Source organism: Ranitomeya imitator, chromosome 2 (assembly GCF_032444005.1).
Source record: "Ranitomeya imitator isolate aRanImi1 chromosome 2, aRanImi1.pri, whole genome shotgun sequence".
NCBI lineage: Eukaryota > Metazoa > Chordata > Amphibia > Anura > Dendrobatidae > Ranitomeya > Ranitomeya imitator.
The window spans coordinates 507,065,942-507,089,738 of NC_091283.1; the positions used below are offsets into that span (position 1 = coordinate 507,065,942).

The following is a 23,797-nucleotide window of genomic DNA, read 5'->3' on the forward strand; positions in this document are numbered from 1 at the left end:
CAACTTTTAACCCTTATAACTTCCCAACAGAAAAAAAATGTTGGTTCCAAAATTGTGCTGATGTAAAGGAGAAATGTGGGAAATGTTACTTATTAACTATTTTATGTGACATATCTCTGTGATTTAAGGGCATGAAAATTCAAAGTTAGAAAATTGTGAAATTTTCCATACTTTCGCCAAATTTCCTTTTTTCCCAAATAAACACAAGTCATACCAAAATAATTTTACCACTAATATGAAGTACAATAAGTCACGAAAAAACAGTCTCAGAATCACCAGGATCCGTTGAAACATTCCAGAGTTATTACCAGTACCTCATAAAGTGACAGTAGTTAGAATTGTAAAAATTGGCCTGGTCATTAACGTACAAACTACCTTCGGGGGTAAAGGGGTTAAGATTGATAACCCCAATAGGTGGCACTAAATTTCAAGTCCTCTTCGTCTCTGAAGGGGATGTTTGCGTTCCAAATGTTTTAAACAGATCTAACTATTGTGACTTTTTTTTAAAAAGTTGCAAAAGTTAACGCAACTTTATTCCAATTCCCCTTGGAGTGGTTTTATGTAAGCCAACTATTTTAGCACATTTTTTGCAACATTTTTTGGCTAAATAGTCGCAAAAACTGTTAAAGACTGAGAAAAAGACAATCTTTTGTTTTGCGCAAAAGTCACCAATCACGTGCTCCATTTTTATGAAGTCAATAAAAAAGTCAGCAAAAAACAAGTCAGAAAAGAGCCTTAAAGTTCAAATTATGAATTGCGCCTTTCGGTTCATTACCAAGTATGTAGATTGCATTTCTCTTAATATTATGCAAGGTTTGACAGTGCCTTGTGCATATTCAGGGTATGTAGAATGGGGTGGTTTATCTCTCCTTTTAACACATCACTTAATAGGCCATATTTAGTCAAAAATCATTTTATTCAGTTTGTTTGAGTGACTGATAGTTTACTGATATGGCTAATATCTGCGCATTACCAAACTAGAGCAAGCATGTTACATGTACAGAATCGAATCAAGTTTTATCAGAACACTAGCAATACGTGTCATTGAAATACATGCATGTAAGGACCATTTGGGGCCAACTGCAAATAGTATATACCAAAACAAGAACAAAACGGCAGTCATAAAGTCCCATAAATCTAAATATCTCAACTTTATTAAATGACAATTAAAACCTTGAAAAATACAGGTACAAATGGCATAAATGGGGAAGTAAATGCGCGCTCACAACGGTCATATATCAAAAAGGGCTGAAATGGCCAACTACCCGTGCATCACCATAGCAGCATATCGCATTGTGACAGATATCTTCAGCTAAACAGTCTATATTATATCAAGTGCAGAATAGCTAGATAGTCAATATGCTAACAGCAATCAAAGAAGAAGATTCCTACATACCTAATGGGTGCAGGAGTGGAGGGCCAATAGCCCACCCCGATGCGCATTTCGGAGCAACCAGCTCCTTCCGGATGAAGAGTAGTAATCTCCTGTATTTGAAGAGAGGGGCTGATTATTCAAGTTTAGTGTAATAATTGAGCAAAAAAATGTTCCTTATCAAAAGCGGGTGGCACGGTGGCGCAGTGGTTAGCACTGCAGCCTTGCAGTGCTGGAGTCCTGGGTTCAAACCCCACCAAGGACAACATCTGCAAAGAGTTTGTATGTTCTCTCCGTGTTTGGTGGGTTTCCTCCCACATTCCAAAGACATACTGATAGGGAATTTAGATTGTGAACCCCATCGGGGACAGCGATGATAATGACTGCAACCTGTAAAGCGCTGCAGAATATGTTAGCGCTATATAAAAATAAAGATTATTATTATTTATTTAAAGCTAATGTTTAAAGATAATGTTGAATATGGTTTGGAGATACTGGCACTATTGGATTACCATGACACACAGGTGAAATAATGCCCATTTCAGAACTGGGTAATGGCAGCAATCTTTTTTTGTTTAATGCTAGGGAATTACTGGTGATGCTTAGAGAGAGATGATGGGTAATTGAGTCTACAGTGGTATCATCCAGTATGGTCACGGTCAATAATGTGCTGCTCTTTGCTTTTTGAAAGCATTAATTGCTGATCAATATGTACTATTGGGATCTCTATTTTTCCCTGGAATTTTCCTTCAGTATAACATTGTTAAAAATTCAGTGATTTCCACCAGTACCTAGTGAAAAGTAGTATGAGTTAAGAGAAACCACATTGGGATCTAGAGTAGTATGGGTTAAAAGCCACCACATTAGAATCAATAATAGTATGGAGTAAGAGCCACTGCATGGGGATCAAGAGTAATATGGGTTAAGAGCCACCACCTCTGGATCAATCAGAGGTTCTGTCTCTTTTGATAGCAAAAGCTGAACAGCTATCCTTGCTGCCAAACAACTGGATTGATCCCATTATAAAACACATTAGGATCTATAATGTGATGGATCTATTACAGCATAAAATATTCAGGAATTGAAAGTGGGCAGCACGGTGGCTCAGTGTTTAACACAATTGCCAATAGGCACTGTAGTCTTGGTTTTAAATCCCACTAAGGACAACATCCACGTTCTCCCTGTGTTTGATTGGGTTTGTATTCATACGCCAAAGACATTCTGATAGGTATTGCAGGTTGTGAGGCAGTTATGAAAATGTCTGTAAAGCGCTGTGGAATATGTTGGCGCTATATAAGCAAGCATAACATTTGAAGTATTGTTAACAGATCATTTACTTGGCAGAAAGAAGGTTTCTCACCCTTGATTTAGGGTATAGACTACAAATCAACTTGTTACAGTTGTTGAATGTACTAGAGTCAGCTTTGTTTGAACCAGGTTTTCACTGTAGCAGGATGATGCAGCATTAGATCCTTTGATCATATGGAAGAACAAATTAAAATAATTAAACAGTGTGGGGACCCCTCTCTTCTTGATAACCAACCTTGCTGAAGCTGACAGCTGAGGTTTGCAGCCCCCAGCTGTGAGTTTGGCCTGGTTGGTTAAAGAAAATAAGGGGGGAACCCACGCCGGGTTTTCCATTCATTTATTTTGTTAGATCGCAGGTGGATGGCTGAGGAATACCCCAATCATCCGCTCCTGCTGTCACTGTTATTAGCGACAGCAGGTGTCGGATGATGGGAGTAAGAGTCCCAAAAGCCCCCACCTGCTGTCATCTTTCTGATTTTAATATAACTCTCATCACTCTCCTCTGCCCATCGCTGGCAGAGTAGGGTAGAATGATGAGAGCCGTCTTCAGCATCTGCCGCCGGGGAACAGCGCTTACTGCAGAGCTTCTTCCCCGACTGCCGTCTGTGTGGTACTAATGCGGCACACGGTTGCCACAAGTATTACACACACAGACACGGATATTTCCGGTACTATTTTTTCCGGTACCGGAAATATCAGTATGTGTGAAACCGGACTAATACAGTAGACAAGTACCCCACATATGAGGGCACATCAATATTAAAATGAATAAGAGTGAAATAAATATACAATGGTATAAATTTTGAAAAGATCCACCTATATTTGTACCTTTATGGATGCACATAAAAAATAGGAAATTAATATAATGCCCATGTATCATACTAGATGCTAAAGAATATAATATAGTGTATCAAAGTTATAAATGAACAATTAGCAGCATAGCAAATAGCTTTCTATACTTACATTGAGACATTCTGCTCCGTATGTGGGGTAAGCGACAACCTTGATGCGCGTTTGGCCGTTAAGCTGCCACTTCGTCAAGTGGATTCTCCACCTCATTCAGTATATTCCATGCTTCTTGCATGCCCATTTGGCTTTGTCCCGTGAGAGGAGAACATAGTTTGATAGCTGCAGATGCTCTGCAGCTTGACATGGATCTTACAATTCTTGCAACATGTCTTGAAGTGATCTGCCTTGGCCAAAAGCCATCATCACCTGCAAGCAGATTTAACTAAAAAAAATTGATGCTCAATATTGACATCTTCAGTAGTAGAAATATATATTTCTTATCACATCATTAAAACCATAGTTCTGGACACCATAGGTTAGCAACCTTCTTTGGCTAGTTTCACACTAGCGTTTCCCTGATGTGCGGCGGGCTGTGGACTTCCCTCGGCCGCACCTCCGCTGCTAGCTCCGTCTACATCTACATCGTCAAAACGACGCATGCGGCACCATCCGCATACAGCCGCACGACCTGCGTACCTAATGTTAAATATAGGTACGCAGGCCGCATGCGGGCCGCATGCAGATGCAGGCGGAGCTAGCAGCGGAGGTGCGGCTGAGGGCGGGGCTTCGCAGAGGAAGTCAGCAGCCCGCAGCACATCAGGGAAACGCTAGTGTGAAACTAGCCTTTGATGGTACATGCCTATTTTGTAGTACAGGAAAGATATATATCTTGGTACCGTGTTAGCCAGTGGATAGAAAAATATTTAGAATTGAGAGTCCTCAGTGGTTGATACCTTTGAATGGCTAACTGAAAAGATGGTAACAAATTGCAAGCTTTCGAGACTACACGTCTCTTCATCAGGCAGAGACTGATGAAGAGACCGAGTAGTCTCGAAAGCTTGCAATTTGTTACCATCTTTTCAGTTGGCCATTAAAAGGTATTTTGTAGCAATCATACCTGGTGCTCCCCTTCAATCCATACTGCTGCCGGTCACAATGCTCCGCATATACAGTACCTGCTACAACAATGATTGAAAGGAGATGACTATACCTTAGGAATGAATAGTCACAATTTTTGTCTGGGATGAAGGGTCGCTTTACGTGGTTTCTTGTTCCACATCAGATTTACTCTTCTTGCTCACAACTCCTATATGTCTCTTATAGGGGAACGTCCCTTCCAGTGTAATCAATGTGGAGCTTCATTTACCCAAAAGGGGAATTTGCTCCGACACGGTAAACTACATACTGGAGAGAAACCTTTCAAATGCCACTTGTGCAGTTACGCCTGCCAAAGGAGAGATGCCTTGTCTGGACACCTCCGCACACATTCAGGTAAGTGTACCAGCCCACGATAAAGTATGGTGGTACACACTTGCTGGTATATGTGGCATTTTCATCAGTTCTATAAAATGAGTAAACACATTTTTTAGAATGAGAAAAATAAGATGTCGAGTTTTTGTTCTGTTATCCACAGTGGAAAAACCTTTCAAATGTGAATTCTGTGGACGTAGCTACAAGCAGCGCAGCTCTCTGGAGGAACACAAGGAGCGATGCCGAATTTATCTACAAAACGTTAGCGAGTCTGGTAAGTGTAAAATATGTAGTTGGAAAACTTGTATACACACTACTTCCATATTCTCTGATGTCTTGTTACTCCAGACCAAGCACTTTATTTCTGGCCTGGCAAACAACCCTGGGACAGGGCAGGATTTGGTACTGAAGTTTAGTTTGGTCATGATTAAGGGAGCCTAGTCTCCAGAAACGTGTTGAGATTCTTACCCATATGGTTGTGCTGAAGTCTGTATCCTCCATGTTTAAAGTTTGTGAATAAAGAAAACGCTTTTTTTTACGGACTCGGTGAAGCTGGACATTTCTTTCTTTTTTTGGATCTTGTACGCCTGGACACAGCGGGTCCGTGCTCCCGAGGTTTCGTTGCTGAATCACGGGTGAGCTGGTTTATGTTCCTTCTTACTGAAGTTTAGTGCAGAAAAAAAAATCAGTTTTTGACTAAGACACGTTTTATTCACAGCTCAGCAGATTACTTAGTTGTCATTCAAAGAGTGAATGGTCGAAAGCACATTTCTGCAGGGTACAGCAGATCTTGAAAACAGTAAATTTGAAGCATTTTATGTAATATTGCTAGAAAACTTGACTCAACCTTAGATAACTATCTTACATACTCAAACCTAGTCATGCACAAGCGCTTTCCACCCCCTTAACTCCACTCTCTTTCCTCCATTGACCACAAATGTGAAGGGACAGGAAGCAATGCCTGCCATTAGACAGCGTGGATACCCGTGTTCTCGCCTTGTATTGCGAGAGAAGACAAAACCTCAGACCAGCTCAGTGGAAATACTGACAGAAAGAGACAGAGAGTGGTCAGACACAAGGCAGCTTGCAGGTGGCCTGTGTATTTTGTTCAGTGGGGGTTTTAGGACAGCGCCTGTTTGCTATGAGTTTTGTACCGTAGGACTAGATCAGCCATTATATTTGTTTTTTTCAAATATACAAAGAATATATTCTTCCTTTCCGATACTGGGTATAAATGCCTGCATGAAGATACATGTAATTCATCTTTACTAGTCTGCATTCTGAACTGTTTCTAGTGTATTCTTTGTACCTGTATAGTTTCAAGGTGAAAAAAATTGCATTCATCAAGTATTGAAAATTACCAGTCAGCCTGCAATAGTATTGGAGGTAGCCAGGTTGACACCTTCACTGCCGGCACCAAAGTTTAGGGTTACATCTATCAGAGGATCATTGTGTGTCCTATTCTTTGTGTCCTATTAAATAGTTTTTGGACCCATTTTTGTGACAGAATAATAGAAGTTTTTTATAAAGCCTTTTACATTGTGTTATAGTAACATGTTTATTTGTTTTTTTTATTCTTTCTTCTATTTCCTCCACAGCTGTTGAAGAACCCAGGCCAATGAAACCGGAAATGGGGAGTGAACGGGCACTGGTACTGGACCGTTTAGCTAGTAATGTTGCAAAAAGGAAAAGCTCCATGCCTCAGAAATTTATTGGTAGGTGATTAATATTAAGCTGCCCATCCATAGTTCACATTTCTAAGTTTAGACAATGCCTTGCTATTAGGTCGATAACACACACACACACACACGTCTTCATTTTGTGACAGTACCATGGGCTTTTCCCCTCTTCTCCCCAGTGTTTATGGGTTCCTTGGTTTCACAACCTCTTTCCAGTTCTAATAAGTACAATCAGTCATGCAGTGAAGACTATTGTCTGTTTACTTTGAGTGGGAAAGTGGAGTCTTACAAGTATTGAAGCATAGCTTGAGAAAGAGGAAGGATTTACCAGGACAGCTGCAAATTTCAGGTGTCTGAAAAAAACAAAAACCTCAAGCACAGCTTTATCAACGTTAATGTATATTTAACAATGCAAAGATGGTACTGCCTGTAACTCCAAAGAATTCACAAGTTTTTTACAGTTCCACTTTAGGCTTTATTCACACATCAGTATTTATGATCAGTGTTTGTATGCCACAACCAGGACTGGCTCCAAAGCACAGAACAGGTGTCAATCTGTCAGGACTCATAGCGGTATTCTCGGTGCCCATGTACTCAGATGAAACTTAATAAAAAAAGGAAAAGAAACATACCACAAAACGGGGAACACCCACAATATATAATGTTAAATTCTACTTTTTATTAGAGTCCAAAAAACAACACAAGATTAAAAACATTAAAAACAGTTGACAAACAACCCCATTATGAGGTAGACCCCCCTGGACCTGAACACATTGAATAAATGTGAATGGTGGTATTATTACATTACCCGAATAAATGCACTCTGGACATGTGACTTATGTATCACAGGTGCTATGAAGTAAGTCCAAGCATAGTATTATATGAGCAAGCAACCCGTTACAGAAAACATGTATCAATAAACAAAAAAACAAGCCACAAAAGTTTGTGTGTGCTGGTCACTTTGTATGCTTATAACGTTAAACAATGGCTATCAAATAGCAACATGATTATGTGGATATTTGTAAGCACCACCCAAAAGGCACCAATGAAGATGTATTAATAAAGTTTCAATAGTTGAGTCCTGTAACAAAATATGAAGAAATAACCAGGCCTTACAGCCTGATGCAACATCATAGATTACTGCTGTACGGGCGTGCTCAGGGGGTGCAAATTAACTAAACATAATACATGCAATCATATGTGACCAAAAATAATCTTAATAACCCTATACGTCATGGCTTGGAAAAGAGCAAGGAGCAAGATGGAACAAATGCAACAGGAGGCAAAATTACCCTGTGGCCCCAATTATAATTGCATATCAAAAGATAGCATGTAAAAAAACTAATAATAAACACTAAGTAGCACTCTAAGAGATATGCCTAATGGAGATCTCATAGAACATGACCAGAGAATATGCAAATCCAACCAAAGGTCTAGGGGAAGTCAAGTTGTATTGACTATCTATCAGTATATACGTGTGTGTGTGTGTGTGTGTGTGTGTGTGTGTGTGTGTGTGTGTATATACATATATATATATATATATATACAGTGCCTTGCGAAAGTATTGGGCCTCCTGGAACTTTTCAACCTTTTCCCACATATCATTCTTCAAACATGAAGATACCAAGTGTACATTTTTGGTGAAGAATCAACAACAAGTGGAACGCAATTGTGAAGTTGAATGAAATTTATTGGTTATTCTAAATTTTTGTGGAAATTCAAAAACTGAAAAGTGGGGCGTGCAATATTATTCGGCCCCTTTACTTTCAGTGCAGCAAACTCACTCCAGAAGTTCATTGTGGATCTCTGAATGATCCAATGTTGTCCTAAATGCCTAATGATGATAAATATAATCCACCTGTGTGTGATCAAGTCTCCGTATAAATGCACCTGCTCTGTGATAGTCTCAGGGTTCTGTTTGAAGCACAGAGAGCATCATGAAGACCAAGGAACACAACAAGCAGGTCCGTGATACTGTAGTGGAGAGGATTAAAGCCGGATTTGGATACAAAATGATTTCCAAAACTTTAAACATCCCAAGGAGCACTGTGCATGCGATCATATTGAAATGGAAGGAGTATCATACCACTGCAAATCTACCAAGACCCGGCCGTCCCTCTGAACTTTCATCTCAAGCAAGTAGAAGACTGATCAGAGATGCAGCCAAGAGGCCCATGATCACTCTGGATGAACTGCAGAGATCTACAGCTGAGGTGGGACAGTCTGTCCATAGGACAACAGTCAGTCGTACACTGCACAAATCTGGCCTTTATGAAAGAGTGGCAAAAAGAAAGCCATTTCTCAAAGATATCCATAAAAGTGTTGTTTAAAGTTTGCAACATGCCACCTGGGAGACACACCAAACATGTGGAAGAAGGTGCCCTGGTCAGATGAAACCAAAATCAAACTTTTTGGCAACAATGCCAAACGATATGTTTGGCTTAAAGGCAACACAGATCATCACCCTGAACACACCATCCTCACTGTCAAACATGGTGGTGGCAGCATCATGGTTTGGGTCTGCTTTTCTTCAGCAGGGACAGGGAAGATGGTTAAAATTGATGGGAAGATGGATGGAGCCAAATACAGGACCATTCTTGAAGAAAACCTGTTGGAGTCTGCAAAAGACCTGAGACTGGGACGGAGATTTGTCTTCCAACAAGACAATGATCCCAAACATAAAGCAAAATCTACAATGGAATGGTTCACAAATACATGTGTCCAGGTGTTATAATGGGTAAGTCAAAGTCCAGACCTCAATCCAATCGACAATCTGTGGAAAGAGCTGAAAACTGCTGTTCACAAACGATCTCCATCAAACCTCACTGAGCTCGAACTGTTTGCCAAGGAAGAATGGGCATGAATTTCAGTCTCTCGATGTACAAAACTGATAGAGACATACCCCAAGCGACTTGCAGCTGTAATCGCAGCGAAAGGTGGCGCAACAAAGTATTGAGTTAAAGGGGCCGAATAATATTTTCAGTTTTTTAATTTACACAAAAATTTAAAATAACCAATACATTTCTTTCAACTTCACTATTGTGTTCCACTTGTTGTTGATTCTTCACCAAAAATTTCCATTTGGTATCTTTATGCTTGAAGCATGATATGTGGGAAAAGGTTGAAAAGTTCCAGGGGGGCGAATACTTTCGCAAGGCACTGAATATATATTTGTGTGCGTGTGTATTTATATATATATATATATATATATACACACATATATATATATATATATATATATATATACATGTATATATATATATATATATATATATATATATATATGATTATTATTTATTTATATAGCACCATTAATTCCATGGTGCTGTACATTAGACAGGGTTACATCAAAATACAATTATCACTTACAGTAAACAAAACTAACAATAATAATCTTTATATAGCGCTAACATATTCCGCAGCGCTTTACAGTTTTGCACACATTATCATCACTGTCCCCAATGGGGCTCACAATCTAGAATCCCTATCAGTATGTCTTTGGAATGTGGGAGGAAACCGGAGTGCCCGGAGGAAACCCACGCAAACACGGAGAGAACATACAAACTCTTTGCAGATGTTGTCCTGGGTGGGATTAGAACCCAGGACCCCAGCGCTGCAAGGCTGCAGTGCTAACCACTGCGCCACCGTGACTGACTGGTACAGAGGGAAGGGAATATATTGTACTGTAGCTCACCAACATGCAGCACGCTTTCAGGTATTCCTCAGTTCACACTGCTCCGCATTCTCCAGCCATATGTAGTGCAGCGGTAGCACATTTATGCAGTGATGAGGCAGTGACCCAGCAAAGTTCAAAGCAAAACGTCTCTTTAATGTTCAACTCATATAAACACAGCACACGATATCCTCTGGATCGCAGCTGGGAACCATATCCTCTGGATTACAGTCTCTAAACATGCCAGTCCACCTCCTGAGATCAGTTGCCGTGGGTGATTGCACCGCCGTGTTAATTTTCTACTATATGACCACCCACCTCCCTGTTCTCTATTGCAGAAGACACTCCCACTTTCCCGACTAACTGTAAATTTGGGCCAGTTTTGGGTGGTCTCGACCTTGTTTATTTGGGGTTCACTAACCCCGCAACTCATCCCGTGACCTAAGTACCTGCATTTGGGCCGTTGGTACTGTTTCCTCCGTTCCCTTACCCATGCCTCAGTGTCTATGTCACGTTGAAACGCCAAGGTTCACCCCGACACCTCCGGGCATACATCCGTACCAAGTCGCATCCAAACCCGAGCCTCCCGAAGCTGCTGTCTAGTGAGAGCTCTATCCATTTTATCCTGACCCCTCAGCCACTTCCTTGGCCGGTGTCAGAGGGTTCCTTGTGCGCACATCACTAGTTGCTTCTGTGACCACACACTCCCGATTCCTCCCCGCTTTCTTTATATACGTGCGTTTTTTATACCTGCATCTCTGCGTGAGACCCTGGAACTGAGCTGTCCCAAAATTACCAGGGGACATTTCCAGCTCGGGGTTCGGTTGGGTCTCCACGACCTCTCCTGCCACAACCTCTAGAGGGAACCTATCGGGTTACACTCTGTCCCTAGCTTGGCGACCCCTATGGCAGGTATCCCTGACTCGTAATCTTCAGATTCTGCACCCGGAACTATATCCTCAGCCTCGCCTGCCAATACGTCTAGGGGAAACCTATCAGGGTTACACTCTGTCACTAGGTTGGCGACCCCTATGGCAGGTATCCCTGACTTGGTATCTTCTGGTTCTATGCCCGGAACAACATTTACCTTGACAGGGTTGACCCTGGTTTCCCACAGGGACCAGTACAGAAGCAAGTCTTTTCCCAACACAGTCCCATATGGAAGGGTCTTCACCACTCCCACCACATGTTTAAAGTCCCCACATGGTGTGGAAAAATTAACCACTACGGTAAGGTGTTCCCGGATTTTCCCATGGATACCCATCAACACCACTTTCTGTCCTTTGGGGTTGTCCCAGGCAACAAGGACCAAAGTCACTACGCTCTCTGAGTCCAGGAGAGCCTGTTTGGTACCCGTTCACGAGTACCTGGCACAACCATGGTTCGCTTCCAGCAGTGCCTGTAGTGGCGGTATACATAGACACCTGACGAGCATACCTGCAGTCCATGGGTTTAGATGTCAGAGAGCAGTTGACAGCGACATGTCTGAGTCCTTGACACTGCCAACACTTAATAACCGCAGCTCAACTAGACCTTTGAGTCACTTTAGGGGAATCGGGACCTTTGTCACCCTCACTTTGGGTTACCCCCTCATCACGGGCTTGGTCCTGGTTAGCACCGCCAGTAGTTTGTGAACTTTTCCCATGCTTCGTCACAAAGTCCTGAGTGGCGGTATACCGCTCAATCAAACTTATCAGCTGGTCCAGAGTGCCCAGGTCCCGTTGCCCCACCCATCGCTGCATGGCGTCCAGCAGAGCCCTCACCAGCCGGGTCGACCACCACCTTCTCTATCATCTGGGCCATGATCAAAGTCTCAACCTGGAGCCATTCCTCCACCAACTGCAATAAGTCATTCGCCTGAGACCTGGCGGGACGAGTCTCTACAAAGCACCACTGGTACACTCTCTGATCGCCCTTTACCTTAGGGGTCTCTTCTTTTCACCTCTGGTCGCCTCTCTCCTTAGGGATCTCCTCTTTATACTGCTTGTCGCCCCTCACCTTAGGTGTCTCCTCTTGCAGGGCCACCGTCTGCTGCTGCTGGCCCAGTAGCTCCTGCTGCCACTGCAACTGCAGCACCTCTTGTTGCTGCCTCTGTAACTGTAGATCCTGCTGCTGCAACTGCAGCGCCTTTTGCTGCTGTGGGAACTGCACCGCCTTTTGCTCCTGCTACTGCCACTGCAACTGCAGTGCCTCTCGCTGCTGCAGGACCTCTTGTTCGTGCCGCTGCATGAGAACCAACTGCTTCAAAAGCTCCTCCATTTATCCAACAGACTTGCTCACCAACATTAGACACTGAAATTCCCTGCACAATAGGATAAGTAATACGTCAAAAACAACTCAAATCTAGTGACAACCACACTAGACCGCACAAGGCTGATTAGAGCAAGAAAAAGGGGAATCAAAGAGTATATTGGACTAAAAAGTTACAAATTATATTAGCAAAAATACATTAAATGACAACAGAGTAACATCGCTATTGCAGGAAACCACAGGGATCCAAAAATAACACAAGAAAGTACCGCAGGAGCACCTCAATCAATACAAGTTTACATAAAAAGGCAGAGGTTAGGCAATTTAATGCCCACCCCAACACTCAAAAAGTGAAAGCAGTTGCTGCACCAGCCTAGTATAAGGAGTTAACCTCTAGTAGGAAATTTAAGAGACCGGCCTAGAAGGAGCACAAAGGCAAATGTTTCATAAAGTGCATATAGTGCGTACAAAAAGTGTCCACAAGGTGCCAATATTCAGCGAGTACTTATATTCTTAGTAATGTGACCGAATCCTCTGGCTTGCCGCACCTACGCCAAGTGGAACGCGCCGGGAAGCTCGGGATGGAGGCAGACTCAGGCATGCGCACAAGACCTGGTATGTGCAGTGGAATATATAAGTAGCAGGACGTTCAGGATGAAAAAACCGAGGCTGCACACAAAATTTGTCAAAAGTACTCGTAGTACTGGTAGCTCACTGACATGCAGCACGCTATGAGGTATTCCTCATTTCACACTGCTCCGCATTCTCCAGCCATATGTAGTGCAGCGGTAGCACATTTATGCAGTGATGAGGCAGTGACCCAGCAAAGTTCAAAGGAAAACGTCTCTTTAATGTTCAACTCCTATAAACATAGCACACGATATCCTCCGGATCGCAGCTGGGAACCATATGCCCTGGATTACAGTCACTAAACATGCTAGTCCACCTCCTGTGACAAGTTGCCTGGGCAATTGCACCGCCGTATTAATGTTCTACTCACAGCATTACACAGTACACGATATCCTCCGGATCGCAGCCAGCCACGAAACACGCCAGTCCACCTCTAACCCATTATCGTGGGCAACTGCACCACTGTGCACGCTGTGGGTGCCAGGCACCTCAGCTCCCTTGGCTGCTTGGCTCCGCTTGCCTGTGTTGCCTCACACTGGAGCTCTGCAGAGCCGACTTCTCTGCCCTCTAGCATACACCAGACTGACACTGACTCTGACCCTGACACACCCAAACCCTATACTGCAGGGTTTTTAACTAGAATCTGTGGCCTTCAATCACATGGAAAACCCGGCCCAGAATGAAAGGGACTGCACGACTACCATCCTGCAGTCTTTTTCAAAACACAAAAGCCCAGAGCAGGTTTTCCCTAAATCTGACTTGGACAACCAGCATGTCCAAGACCTATACTCACTTTAGCCTGCATTGCAACCACAGCTATGCCTGTGACTGCAATCTCTGCTCATGACCTCAATACACCTCCGTGTGCATCCTGGGGAACATACAGCGACCCCTACAGGTAACACCAGTCACTGCCTCACATATATATGTATAGTAATAAGAACTCCCATTCATTATATGCAAAATAGGAATTACATGTGATGATAATAAGAATTACAGGTACCATGGTTTACTGTGGAGTATATGTATGTCACAGGTCAGATGCCGGTGTATATAGCAAGCTCAGGAGTGGATCTGCAACATGCACATCGCCCTCTGCTGATGAAGTTAATGTTCCATTCCCAAAGCTCAATTACCATCTTCCCCTTCTTGACACAACCTGCTCTTCTATTTAAATTATTATAAGTGACAATAAAAAGAGTATTGAGATCTGGTGCTGACACCTCAGTTACGACCAGGAAGGGTGAAAAACTGATAGTGAATCTGAAAAATATGATGTTTGCTTCCTTGGATGGCTCAGCATGCACAACCTCGGAGATGGCTTTATTGGCCTCTTTTTTAAACTATGGAAATATTTGTTTTATTGCTATAGCTTGTCTGACATCCAGTGATTTTTGCAGGGTTGCTTGCAGGGTAATGTTTCATGTACTAATATAGATCTCCAGCCGTACTGTTTGAACAAGTTAGTGTCTCGTCTCCAACCTTCCGTCGCCCCCAGGTATTTTAGAACAGTCTCCCTAATGTCATGGTTATGGTAGACCCCTTCCTTCATGTTTCTAGGGTGTTGGCAGAATGAGGGAAGGATTATCTCCTGATTTATATTTGTTGAGGACACTACCTTGGGGAGGAAAGCTGGTTTAAGTCTTAAGACTATTCTGTCATCATAGACCTGAAGATATGGATCCTGAGTGGATAGAGCCTGCATCTCTCCCAATCTTTTAGCTGACGTGATTGCAATCAAGAAGGCTGTTTTAAAGGAGAGATTGGATTAAGGGGGATTACTACAATAAAACACCTGTGTAATCCATTCAATGTTTTTATGGATAGAGCAGAATTCATAAGGAAGTTCGAACCCCTGATTAGAGAAACAATGCGCATCAATCAAGTCCTACACTTTGCTGGTAGCTGAGGTCACCGACTTTCTGCTCGCCTGGATTGTGGTAATGACATCCTCTGACAGGCCTCTGAATCTTAGAGTTCGCCATTCAGGATCCAAGCAGATAGGTGTAGAGAGTCTGGATCTTTGTGGAACACCGGCCCCTGTAGTAGAAGGTCTTGTCTGTTCGGTAGTAAGATTGGTTTCTCTGTTGCCATTCTGGATAGTAGAGAGAACCAGCTCCTTTTTGGCCAAAAAGGAACTACCAGGATTACAGTTGCTCTCTCGTCCCGTATCTTCCTGAGTGTCTTCGGTATCAGAGGATGAGGCGGAAATGCGTACAGGAGACCTTCTCCCCAATGCTGAGATAAGGCGTCCACTCCTGCGGCTCCATCTACAGCACGGGTGTCAAACTGCATTCCTCGAGGGCTGCAAACAGGTCATGTTTTCAGGATTTCCTTGTACTGCACAGGTGATAATTTAATCACCTACACAAATAATGAGTTGGTGATTAAATTATCACCTGTGCAGTACAAGGAAATCCTGAAAACATGACCTGTTTGCAGCCCTCGAGGAATGCAGTTTGACACCCCTGATCTAGAGGATTGAGAGAGAAAAATGCTCTTGTCTTCGTATTTGACCTGGTGGCAAAAAGATCTACCTGAGGTGTTCCCCACTGCTGGCATAGACTGCTGAATATTTCAGGGTTCAGTTCCCATTCTCCTGGATTTACAGGCATTCTGCTCAAGAAGTCCGCTACCTGATTTTTTGCGCCTTCCAGGTCAACTGCTGAGATGGATCTGACCGATTTCTCCACCAATCTGAAGATCTGGTCTGCTAGATGTTGCAGCGGTGGATGTTTCGGACCTCCTTGGTGTCTTAAAAATGCTACTGCTGTCACATTGTCGGACAGTATCCTTACGTGTCTGTCTCTGACCTGTGACTGGGCCTGATATAACACCTTCCAGATCACCTATAGTTCCCTGAAATTTGACGACCTTCTAGCAATCTGAGAACTCCATTCTCCCTGGTAATATGTCCTTTCTATATGTCCGCCCCATCCGAATTGACTGGCGTCTGTGGTAACAGTGACACAGGGATCGAGGACCCATGGAACTCCCTCTTTTAGGTTCTTCAGTGTGGTCCACCAGGTTAAGGATTTCTTTCCTGATGGAGAAACCATCATCTTCTTGTTCAGGGAGTCCTGTCTCCTGTTCCAAGATTTCAAAATCTCTCTCTGCAACCCTTGCGAGTGGAATTGGCTCCATTTCACACAGGGTATGCATGCCGTCATTAAGCCCAGAATCCTCATTGCCTATCTTATGGAGGGGGTATTCCGTCTGAATTGGTGTATGTGCCTGATCAAGGCCTTCTGTCTGTCTTCTGGTAAGAACGATATTCTGGCGTTGGAGTCTTAAATGACACCCAAAAATTTAATTCTGGAATTTTGGACCAGGCATAATTTTTTCCAATTCACAATCCATCCCAGGTCCTGTAGAATGGAGAGTGTGAAGCTGCAGTCTATCTTGAGAAGTTTCTCTGACCTCGCTATTATTAGAAAATCGCCCAGATATGGCACTATGGCAATATTCTGGTTCCATAGATAGGCTACTACTTCCAACATTAGTTTGGTAAATATTCTGGGCGCAGAGACAAACCCGAAGGGGAGACATCTGAACTGGAAGTTATACATTATTCCCTTGTTCATTAGGGTGAATCTCAGAAACTTTTGGTAGGAAGCGTGTATTGGGACATGGTAGTATGCATTGCTTAGATCTAAGGTGCACATCACCATGTCTTTGTCTATGAGAGGCGTTGTGGACCTTATGGATTCCATCCTGAATCTTTTGTACCGGACCCACGTGTTTAAGGGTTTTAAATTTATGATCGTTCGGGAGTCCCCCGAAGGTTTTTTTTTATTGAAAACAAGTGAGAATAATGGCCCTTGCCTCTTTCTGAGATGGGTACCGGGATGATTGCATCTAACTCTAACAACTCCTGGATGTTTGCCCACATAGAGTAGTCTGAGAGCGGACAGGGTCTGTTTACTAGAAATCTTTCTGGGGGACGGTTGGAGAACTCTAGTTTGTACCCCTGAGCAATTACCTGCAGAATCCAAGGATTTTGGGATATTTTCTGCCAACCCCCTAGAAATTTCTGTAACCGACCTCCCACCCCTTGATGTCATTTGTTTGGCTTTCCTGCACCTGTACTTGGGAAGATGGATTCTCTACCTTTTCCACCCCTGGGTTAAGACCACCTCCCCGATTTCCCTTTCCCTTTGTAGTCTGTCCTCTGACCAGGTCGGGATCAACAAAAGGGTTGGAACTTCTTTGTGTTTTCTTTTTATCTGAGGCTTTTTCTAAAATGTCATCTAGAATAGGCCCAAATACTTTACTCCCTGAGAATGGGATTCCACACAGTTTATTTTTTGATTGGATATCCCCTGACCAAGTTTTTAGCCAGATAGCTCTTCTGGCCGCGTTGGACGAAGACTCGCTTCTGGCGGCGAAGCATACAGATTCTGCTGAAGCGTCCGCCATAAAGCCTGTTGCGAGTTTTACTAATGGAAGGGATTTGAGAATAACATCTTTAGAAGTTTTCACTTTGAGATGCTCCTCCCTGAGAATGGGATTTCACACAGTTTATTTTTTGATTGGATATCCCCTGACCAAGTTTTTAGCCAGATAGCTCTTCTGGCCGCGTTGGACGAAGACTCGCTTCTGGCAGCGAAGCATACAGATTCTGCTGAAGCGTCCGCCATAAAGCCTGTTGCGAGTTTTACTAATGGAAGGGATTTGAGAATAACATCTCTAGAAGTCTTCACTTTGAGATGCTCCTCCAAATCGTCTATCCACAAATGCATGGACCGGGCTACCGAAGTTGCCGCTATATTGGCCCATATTATTGCCGCCGAGGATTCCAAAGCTCTCTTGAGCAGTCCATCTGCCTTGCGATCCATTGGATCTTTTAAAGCGACAGAGTCTTCAAATGGAATTGACATCTTCTTTGCCTCCTTTGCTAATGGCACATCTATCTTGGGAACTTCATCCCACACCTTAATATCCTCTGGATGATAGGGTAAAAAGAGTCTGAAGTCTCTAGGAACTACTAGCTTTTTTTCTACGTCCTGCCATTCCTGTTGTGAATTTTGTGGCAGAGCTCCCTCCTGTGGTCACAAGTGGTACTTCGGCTGATTCTCTCTGTGAGCTTCCGTTGGTGGAGGAAAGTGGTACTGCGGCTTCTGAGTTTCTTTCCTCAGGTGATGTGGTGAAGTCGTTAGGTGCTGCTCTATTTAACTCCACCTAGTGCTTTGATCCTGGCCTCCAGTCAATGTTCTAGTATTGGACCTGTTTCCTCCTGGATCGTTCCTGTGGCCTGCTGCTCTGCATAGCTAAGTTCCGCTTTGCTATTTTGTTTGCTGTTTTTTTTCTGTCCAGCTTGTCTATTTGTTTTTTCCTGCTTGCTGGAAGCTCTGGGACGCAGAGGGTGTACCTCCGTGCCGTTAGTTCGGTACGGAGGGTCTTTTTGCCCCCTTTGCGTGGTTTTTGTAGGGTTTTGTGTTGACCGCAAAGTTACCTTTCCTATCCTCGCTCTGTTCAGAAAGTCGGGCCTCACTTTGCTAAATCTATTTCATCTCTACGTTTGTCTTTTCATCTTAACTCACAGTCATTATATGTGGGGGCTGCCTTTTCCTTTGGGGTATTTCTCTGAGGCAAGGTAGGCTTATTTTCTATCTTCAGGCTAGCTAGTTTCTCAGGCTGTGCCGAGTTGCATAGGGAGTGTTAGGCGCAATCCACGGCTGCCTCTAGTGTGGTTGGAGAGGATTAGGGATTGCGGTCAGCAGAGTTCCCACGTCTCAGAGCTCGTTCTATGTTTTTGTGTTATTGTCAGGTCACTGTATGTGCTCTGACCTCTATGTCCATTGTGGTACTGAATTACCTTATCATAACACATTCCTCCAAAATCATGGAACGGATATGATTGTTTACTGGAGACACTTTTGTGACTTGAGTATGTAAACTGCCAAACATTTCATCCTGAATTGAGGTCTCCTCAGGCGTATCCTGTAACTGCATGGTGCTACGTACAGCATGTAGGAGTTCATCCGTATCTGCCGCTGAGAAGAGATACCTCTTTCCTCTTCCTAATGGTTCCTCTCTTCCTTCTTGGTCCGATTCAACTGAATCCTCTTCCTCCGAAGGACTAGAGTCTCTGGGTCTTTTCCGCGATGTTTGCGGTTCTGTCTGGCGGCTCTGGGGAAGATTCAGACTCGAGATGGATGCCTGAACTTCCTGACGTATCATTGTTCTCATATTACTTAACAAAGAAGTCTGTTCTTCTCCAACGATTTTGGATGTGCATGACTTGCATACTGGCTTTCGCCAATTTTCCAAGAATTTAGCTGCACAAATAGGGCATTTACTTTTTCCGGATTTTTTCTTCTCAGGCGCAGGGACGGGAGGCTCAGCCTAAAACATATAGAGATCCTGGTATGTAGGGGAGTAGGGGAAAGGATAAGAAGCTTTGTGGTATGGCTTTGATTTAGCCCACTCACGTGCCCCTGTGGCTGATCTGGCCCCTCAGGTCTGGCTGCCTCCTCCATTTTAGAGATACCTTAACCGGGGTGCACCTTATCAGAATGGCCTTATCAGAATGGCCGGCGGTATACAGACCCCCATACATTGCTTATATATGTTTTACCTGGTTGATCCTGCCCTCCTTACCGCATCCTCGTGGCTGAATGTGCTGAAAGGCCTCTCCTGATGCCGGTGCTGGCACTGGCATCCCTCTCACCGGCGCTCGCCGCGACCGGAAGTGACGTGGCCACCGCAGCCAGAAGTGACGCGGCCGCTGTACCTGGATGCATGCCGGAATCGCCGCTGTGCTGGAAGTGGCGCAGCACTCACCCCCCAGCAGACGAGCACCCGGACCGAGAGCCTCCTGTATAGAGGAAGCGGACCCCACCCCAGGAGCAGCGCTACACTGGGGGGGCTGAGGGACCCCCCATAGCAGGTATCAGCTGCACATACTTGCAGCGTGGAAGGGAAAGGCTGGGCCCACCAATCCCCACCATCTGCACAGCACCTTCGGGGGAATAGCTTGCCATTCCTATCCACAGTGGGACAGGAAAAGCACTGGTGGGTGGAGTGGGGAGGGTCCTTTTAACCACTTGTTGTTCCTGTCCCACTGAGGATAAGAAGGACGTCCTCCAATGGTGCTATCAGGTGGTGAACTGGAAATTATGGTTTTTTAACATTTTTAAAAACCACTTAGCCTGGTACAGTTCACAATATTTTTGTTAAAAAAATTGTCATAAATACCGTAGAACTTGGTTTGTGTGAAATTACATTGGTTTAAAATAAAAAAACAAAATTGGCCTGCTACATGTGTACAAATTTGGTTGTTCAAAAATTAACTATTGTCATATATACTGTAGAACTTCGTTTGTATGAAATTTTGTTGGTTAGGAATAAAATCGAAAATTGGTCTGCTATAGGTGTACAAATTTGGTCCCTCGGTACTCGGCCACCAGCACCTACTATTTCTCTTGGTGTGGCGTCTCTGCATTGTAGCAACACCTGTCCAAGAATATCACCCGTGCCCGTACCAATGCGGATACTCGGATTGTCCACTTATAGCAAACTTGTCACCAAGTTTGACCAATTCGAGTTACGGCCACCGCCTTTTAGGGCTTATCTACAGCATTCTGTAATCTTGTAGATAAGCCCCCGATCCGAATTGCAAGAGAAGAAAAATGAGTTTTATTATACTCGCCTGCAGGGCAGTCTGGTCAAAGGGGTGTCACAGGTTCTGGTCCGGCACCTCCCATCTTCTTGCGATGCCGCCCTCCTGCATGCTTCATGCTATCAAGAAGGAAAGCGCGGCTGTTGGCCTCCATCTGGGCTCTTTTGAGGAGGTATTGGAGGATAGAATTCAGAAGAAGTGTAGGGCTATAATGAACAATAATACACACCCACTATACAAGCTGTTCTTGAAGCAGAAGAGCACATTCAGCAGCCGTCTAATCCTACTAAGGTGCAAGAAGGAGAAATTCAGGAAATCGTTTGTACCTACTGCTATGGGGATGTATAATAATTTTCTAAGGGCGGTAGACAATAATGACTGATTGCTGTGTACTAATGTCAATTAACAGTGATTTATATACCTGAACCACCCACATTTATTTGTTATGTAATGTTGGTATACCTGTGCAAGATTTGTGTCCAAATATTTTATGTACTGCTGTTTATATTGCTGCTGAAATACTGTAATTTCCCCCCAGGATCAATTAAGTGTATCGTATTGTATCGTATGGCTCCCCGACATCGCGCTTCTGCGCAGGTGTACTTATCTGTCCTGTTGAGGGCAGAGCAAAGTACTGCAGTATGCAGGCGCTGGGCCTCTCTGACCTATCTCTAATTCCTCTGCAACCTTCAGCTATTGGGTCACAAAGCTGGACACTCGGCATAAGCTGTCCCTCTATGCCTTCTAGGTGTTGTACTGCCCTGCCACTAGCATTTTGTCTGTGCGGGTTTTTATTGCCACTGGGGGGTAAAAACAGACATGCGCTTTCACCTGTCACAAGAAAGTGCAGGCAGGCTTACAAAAATAAACAAAGCTTGGATTAGCAACAACTTTTCCACACCACCAGATGACAGCATGACATGAATATTTAAATGAGGCCCACCAGATGTTGCCTACAAAGGTCTATGGATGACCATACTTATGATTTTTTCATGACTTTGCACTGTCTGTAGAGTTTTTCTGACTGTACAAGTGCCACAACTACACTTTGTTCACAATATGAGGTAGTACAGTTGGTGCATTTAAGGATGTATGGATGACCCTGCTTGTAATTTTTCTCATGCTTTCCAGTGCATAGTCTTTATGAGCCTAGGAGTACCACTACATGACAATTTGAACAGAATATGTATGAGGTCCTACTTTATCTCTAATACAGGGTGTATCTGAGTCCCTCTTCCATCATATTTTTGGCAGTTCTTATTTCCTTCATAAATTACACTGAAATTTCCAATGTTTTAATAAAAATTTCAATTTTGATTTACTTAACCCCTTCCCGACCTTTGACGCATACGCTGCGTCATGAAAGTCGGTGCCATTCCGACCCATGACGCAGCATATGCGTCATGGAAAGATCGCGTCCCTGCAGATCGGGTGAAAGGGTTAACTCCCATTTTAACCCGATCTGCAGGGACAGGGGGAGTGGTACTTTATGGAAACAGGAACACATGGGCTACTTGCACAGTGAACAAGTCTGTAAGAACATGTTCACACACCACCAAGAAACCTGAAGACACAAAAGAGAATAGTAAAACCAAAAACACTCAGTTTGAAAAAAAATTTTTTGCAGTAATCCGCAAGTGCTAGTAAAAGATGTAAATAACAGGGTATTTGGTTGATACGTTTTTTGCAAAAAATGTATACTAAGCTGCTCTACCAATCTTCACGGTATACCCATATCAGAGCAGTCCTAACTAATGTATGCAATCCCTATCTGATGTATTTAAAAACCTGATCATCTATATATTACCTGTGTGAACAGGGTTCAGAGAGGAAAAATCCATGTGCATACAGGGTAGAACAGCTTTTGTGCAGATAGCCCAAGAGGAGTGGTGGAACTCCCCAGTCTTGTAGACACAAGAGAACAATTATGGAAACAGGAACACATGGGCTACTTGCACAGTGAACAAGTCTGTAAGAACATGTTCACACACCACCAAGAAACCTGAAGACACAAAAGAGAATAGTAAAACCAAAAACACTCAGTTTGAAAAAAATTTTTTTGCAGTAATCCGCAAGTGCTAGTAAAAGATGTAAATAACAGGGTATTTGGTTGATACGTTTTTTGCAAAAAATGTATACTAAGCTGCTCTACCAATCTTCACGGTATACCCATATCAGAGCAGAGGATTTTTCCTCTCTGAACCCTGTTCACACAGGTAATATACAGATGATCAGGTTTTTAAATACATCAGATAGGGATTGCATACATTAGTTAGGACTGCTCTGATATGGGTATACCGTGAAGATTGGTAGAGCAGCTTAGTATACATTTTTTGCAAAAAACGTATCAACCAAATACCCTGTTATTTACATCTTTTACTAGCACTTGCGGATTACTGCAAAAAATTTTTTTTCAAACTGAGTGTTTTTGGTTTTACTATTCTCTTTTGTGTCTTCAGGAGTGGTACTTTAGCCCAGGGGGGGTGGCTTCACCCCCTCGTGGCTACGATCGCTCTGATTGGCTGTTGAAAGTGAAACTGCCAATCAGAGCGATTTGTAATATTTCACCTAAAAAAATGGTGAAATATTACTATCCAGCCATGGCCGATGCTGCAATATCATCGGCCATGGCTGGACACACTAATGTGCACCCACCCCACCCCTCCGATCGCCCCCCCAGCCCCCCGATCTGCGGTCTGCTCCCCTCGGTCCTGTGCTCCGCTCCCCCGTCCTCCTGCCCGCTCCCCCGGTGCTCCAATCACACCCCCCGTGCTCCAATCAAACCCCCCCGCACTCCAATCACCCCCCCGCACAGCGATCCCCCCCCACACAGCGATCCCCCCCGCACAGCGATTTCCCCCCCCCCCACGTGCTCCGATCCACCCGCCCGCACAGCGATCCCCCACTCCGTGCTCCAATCCACCCCCCCATGTTCCGGTCCACCCCCACCCCCGTGCTCCGACGCCCCCCCCCGTGCCCTGATCTCCCCCCCCTTATACTTA

General features: G+C 43.8%; 1 protein-coding gene across 2 annotated transcripts in view; it reads left to right on the forward strand.

Annotated features, from left to right (window-relative positions):
- IKZF3 (IKAROS family zinc finger 3) overlaps positions 1–23,797 on the forward strand; it is a 162,150-nt gene that overhangs the window by 89,166 nt on the left and 49,187 nt on the right. For both annotated transcript variants that reach the window (XM_069751640.1, XM_069751641.1), the window contains 3 exons: positions 4,793–4,960; positions 5,103–5,213; positions 6,538–6,654. In XM_069751640.1, coding sequence (XP_069607741.1) covers positions 4,793–4,960; positions 5,103–5,213; positions 6,538–6,654 — 396 coding nt within the window. The remainder of the gene's footprint in view (positions 1–4,792; positions 4,961–5,102; positions 5,214–6,537; positions 6,655–23,797) is intronic.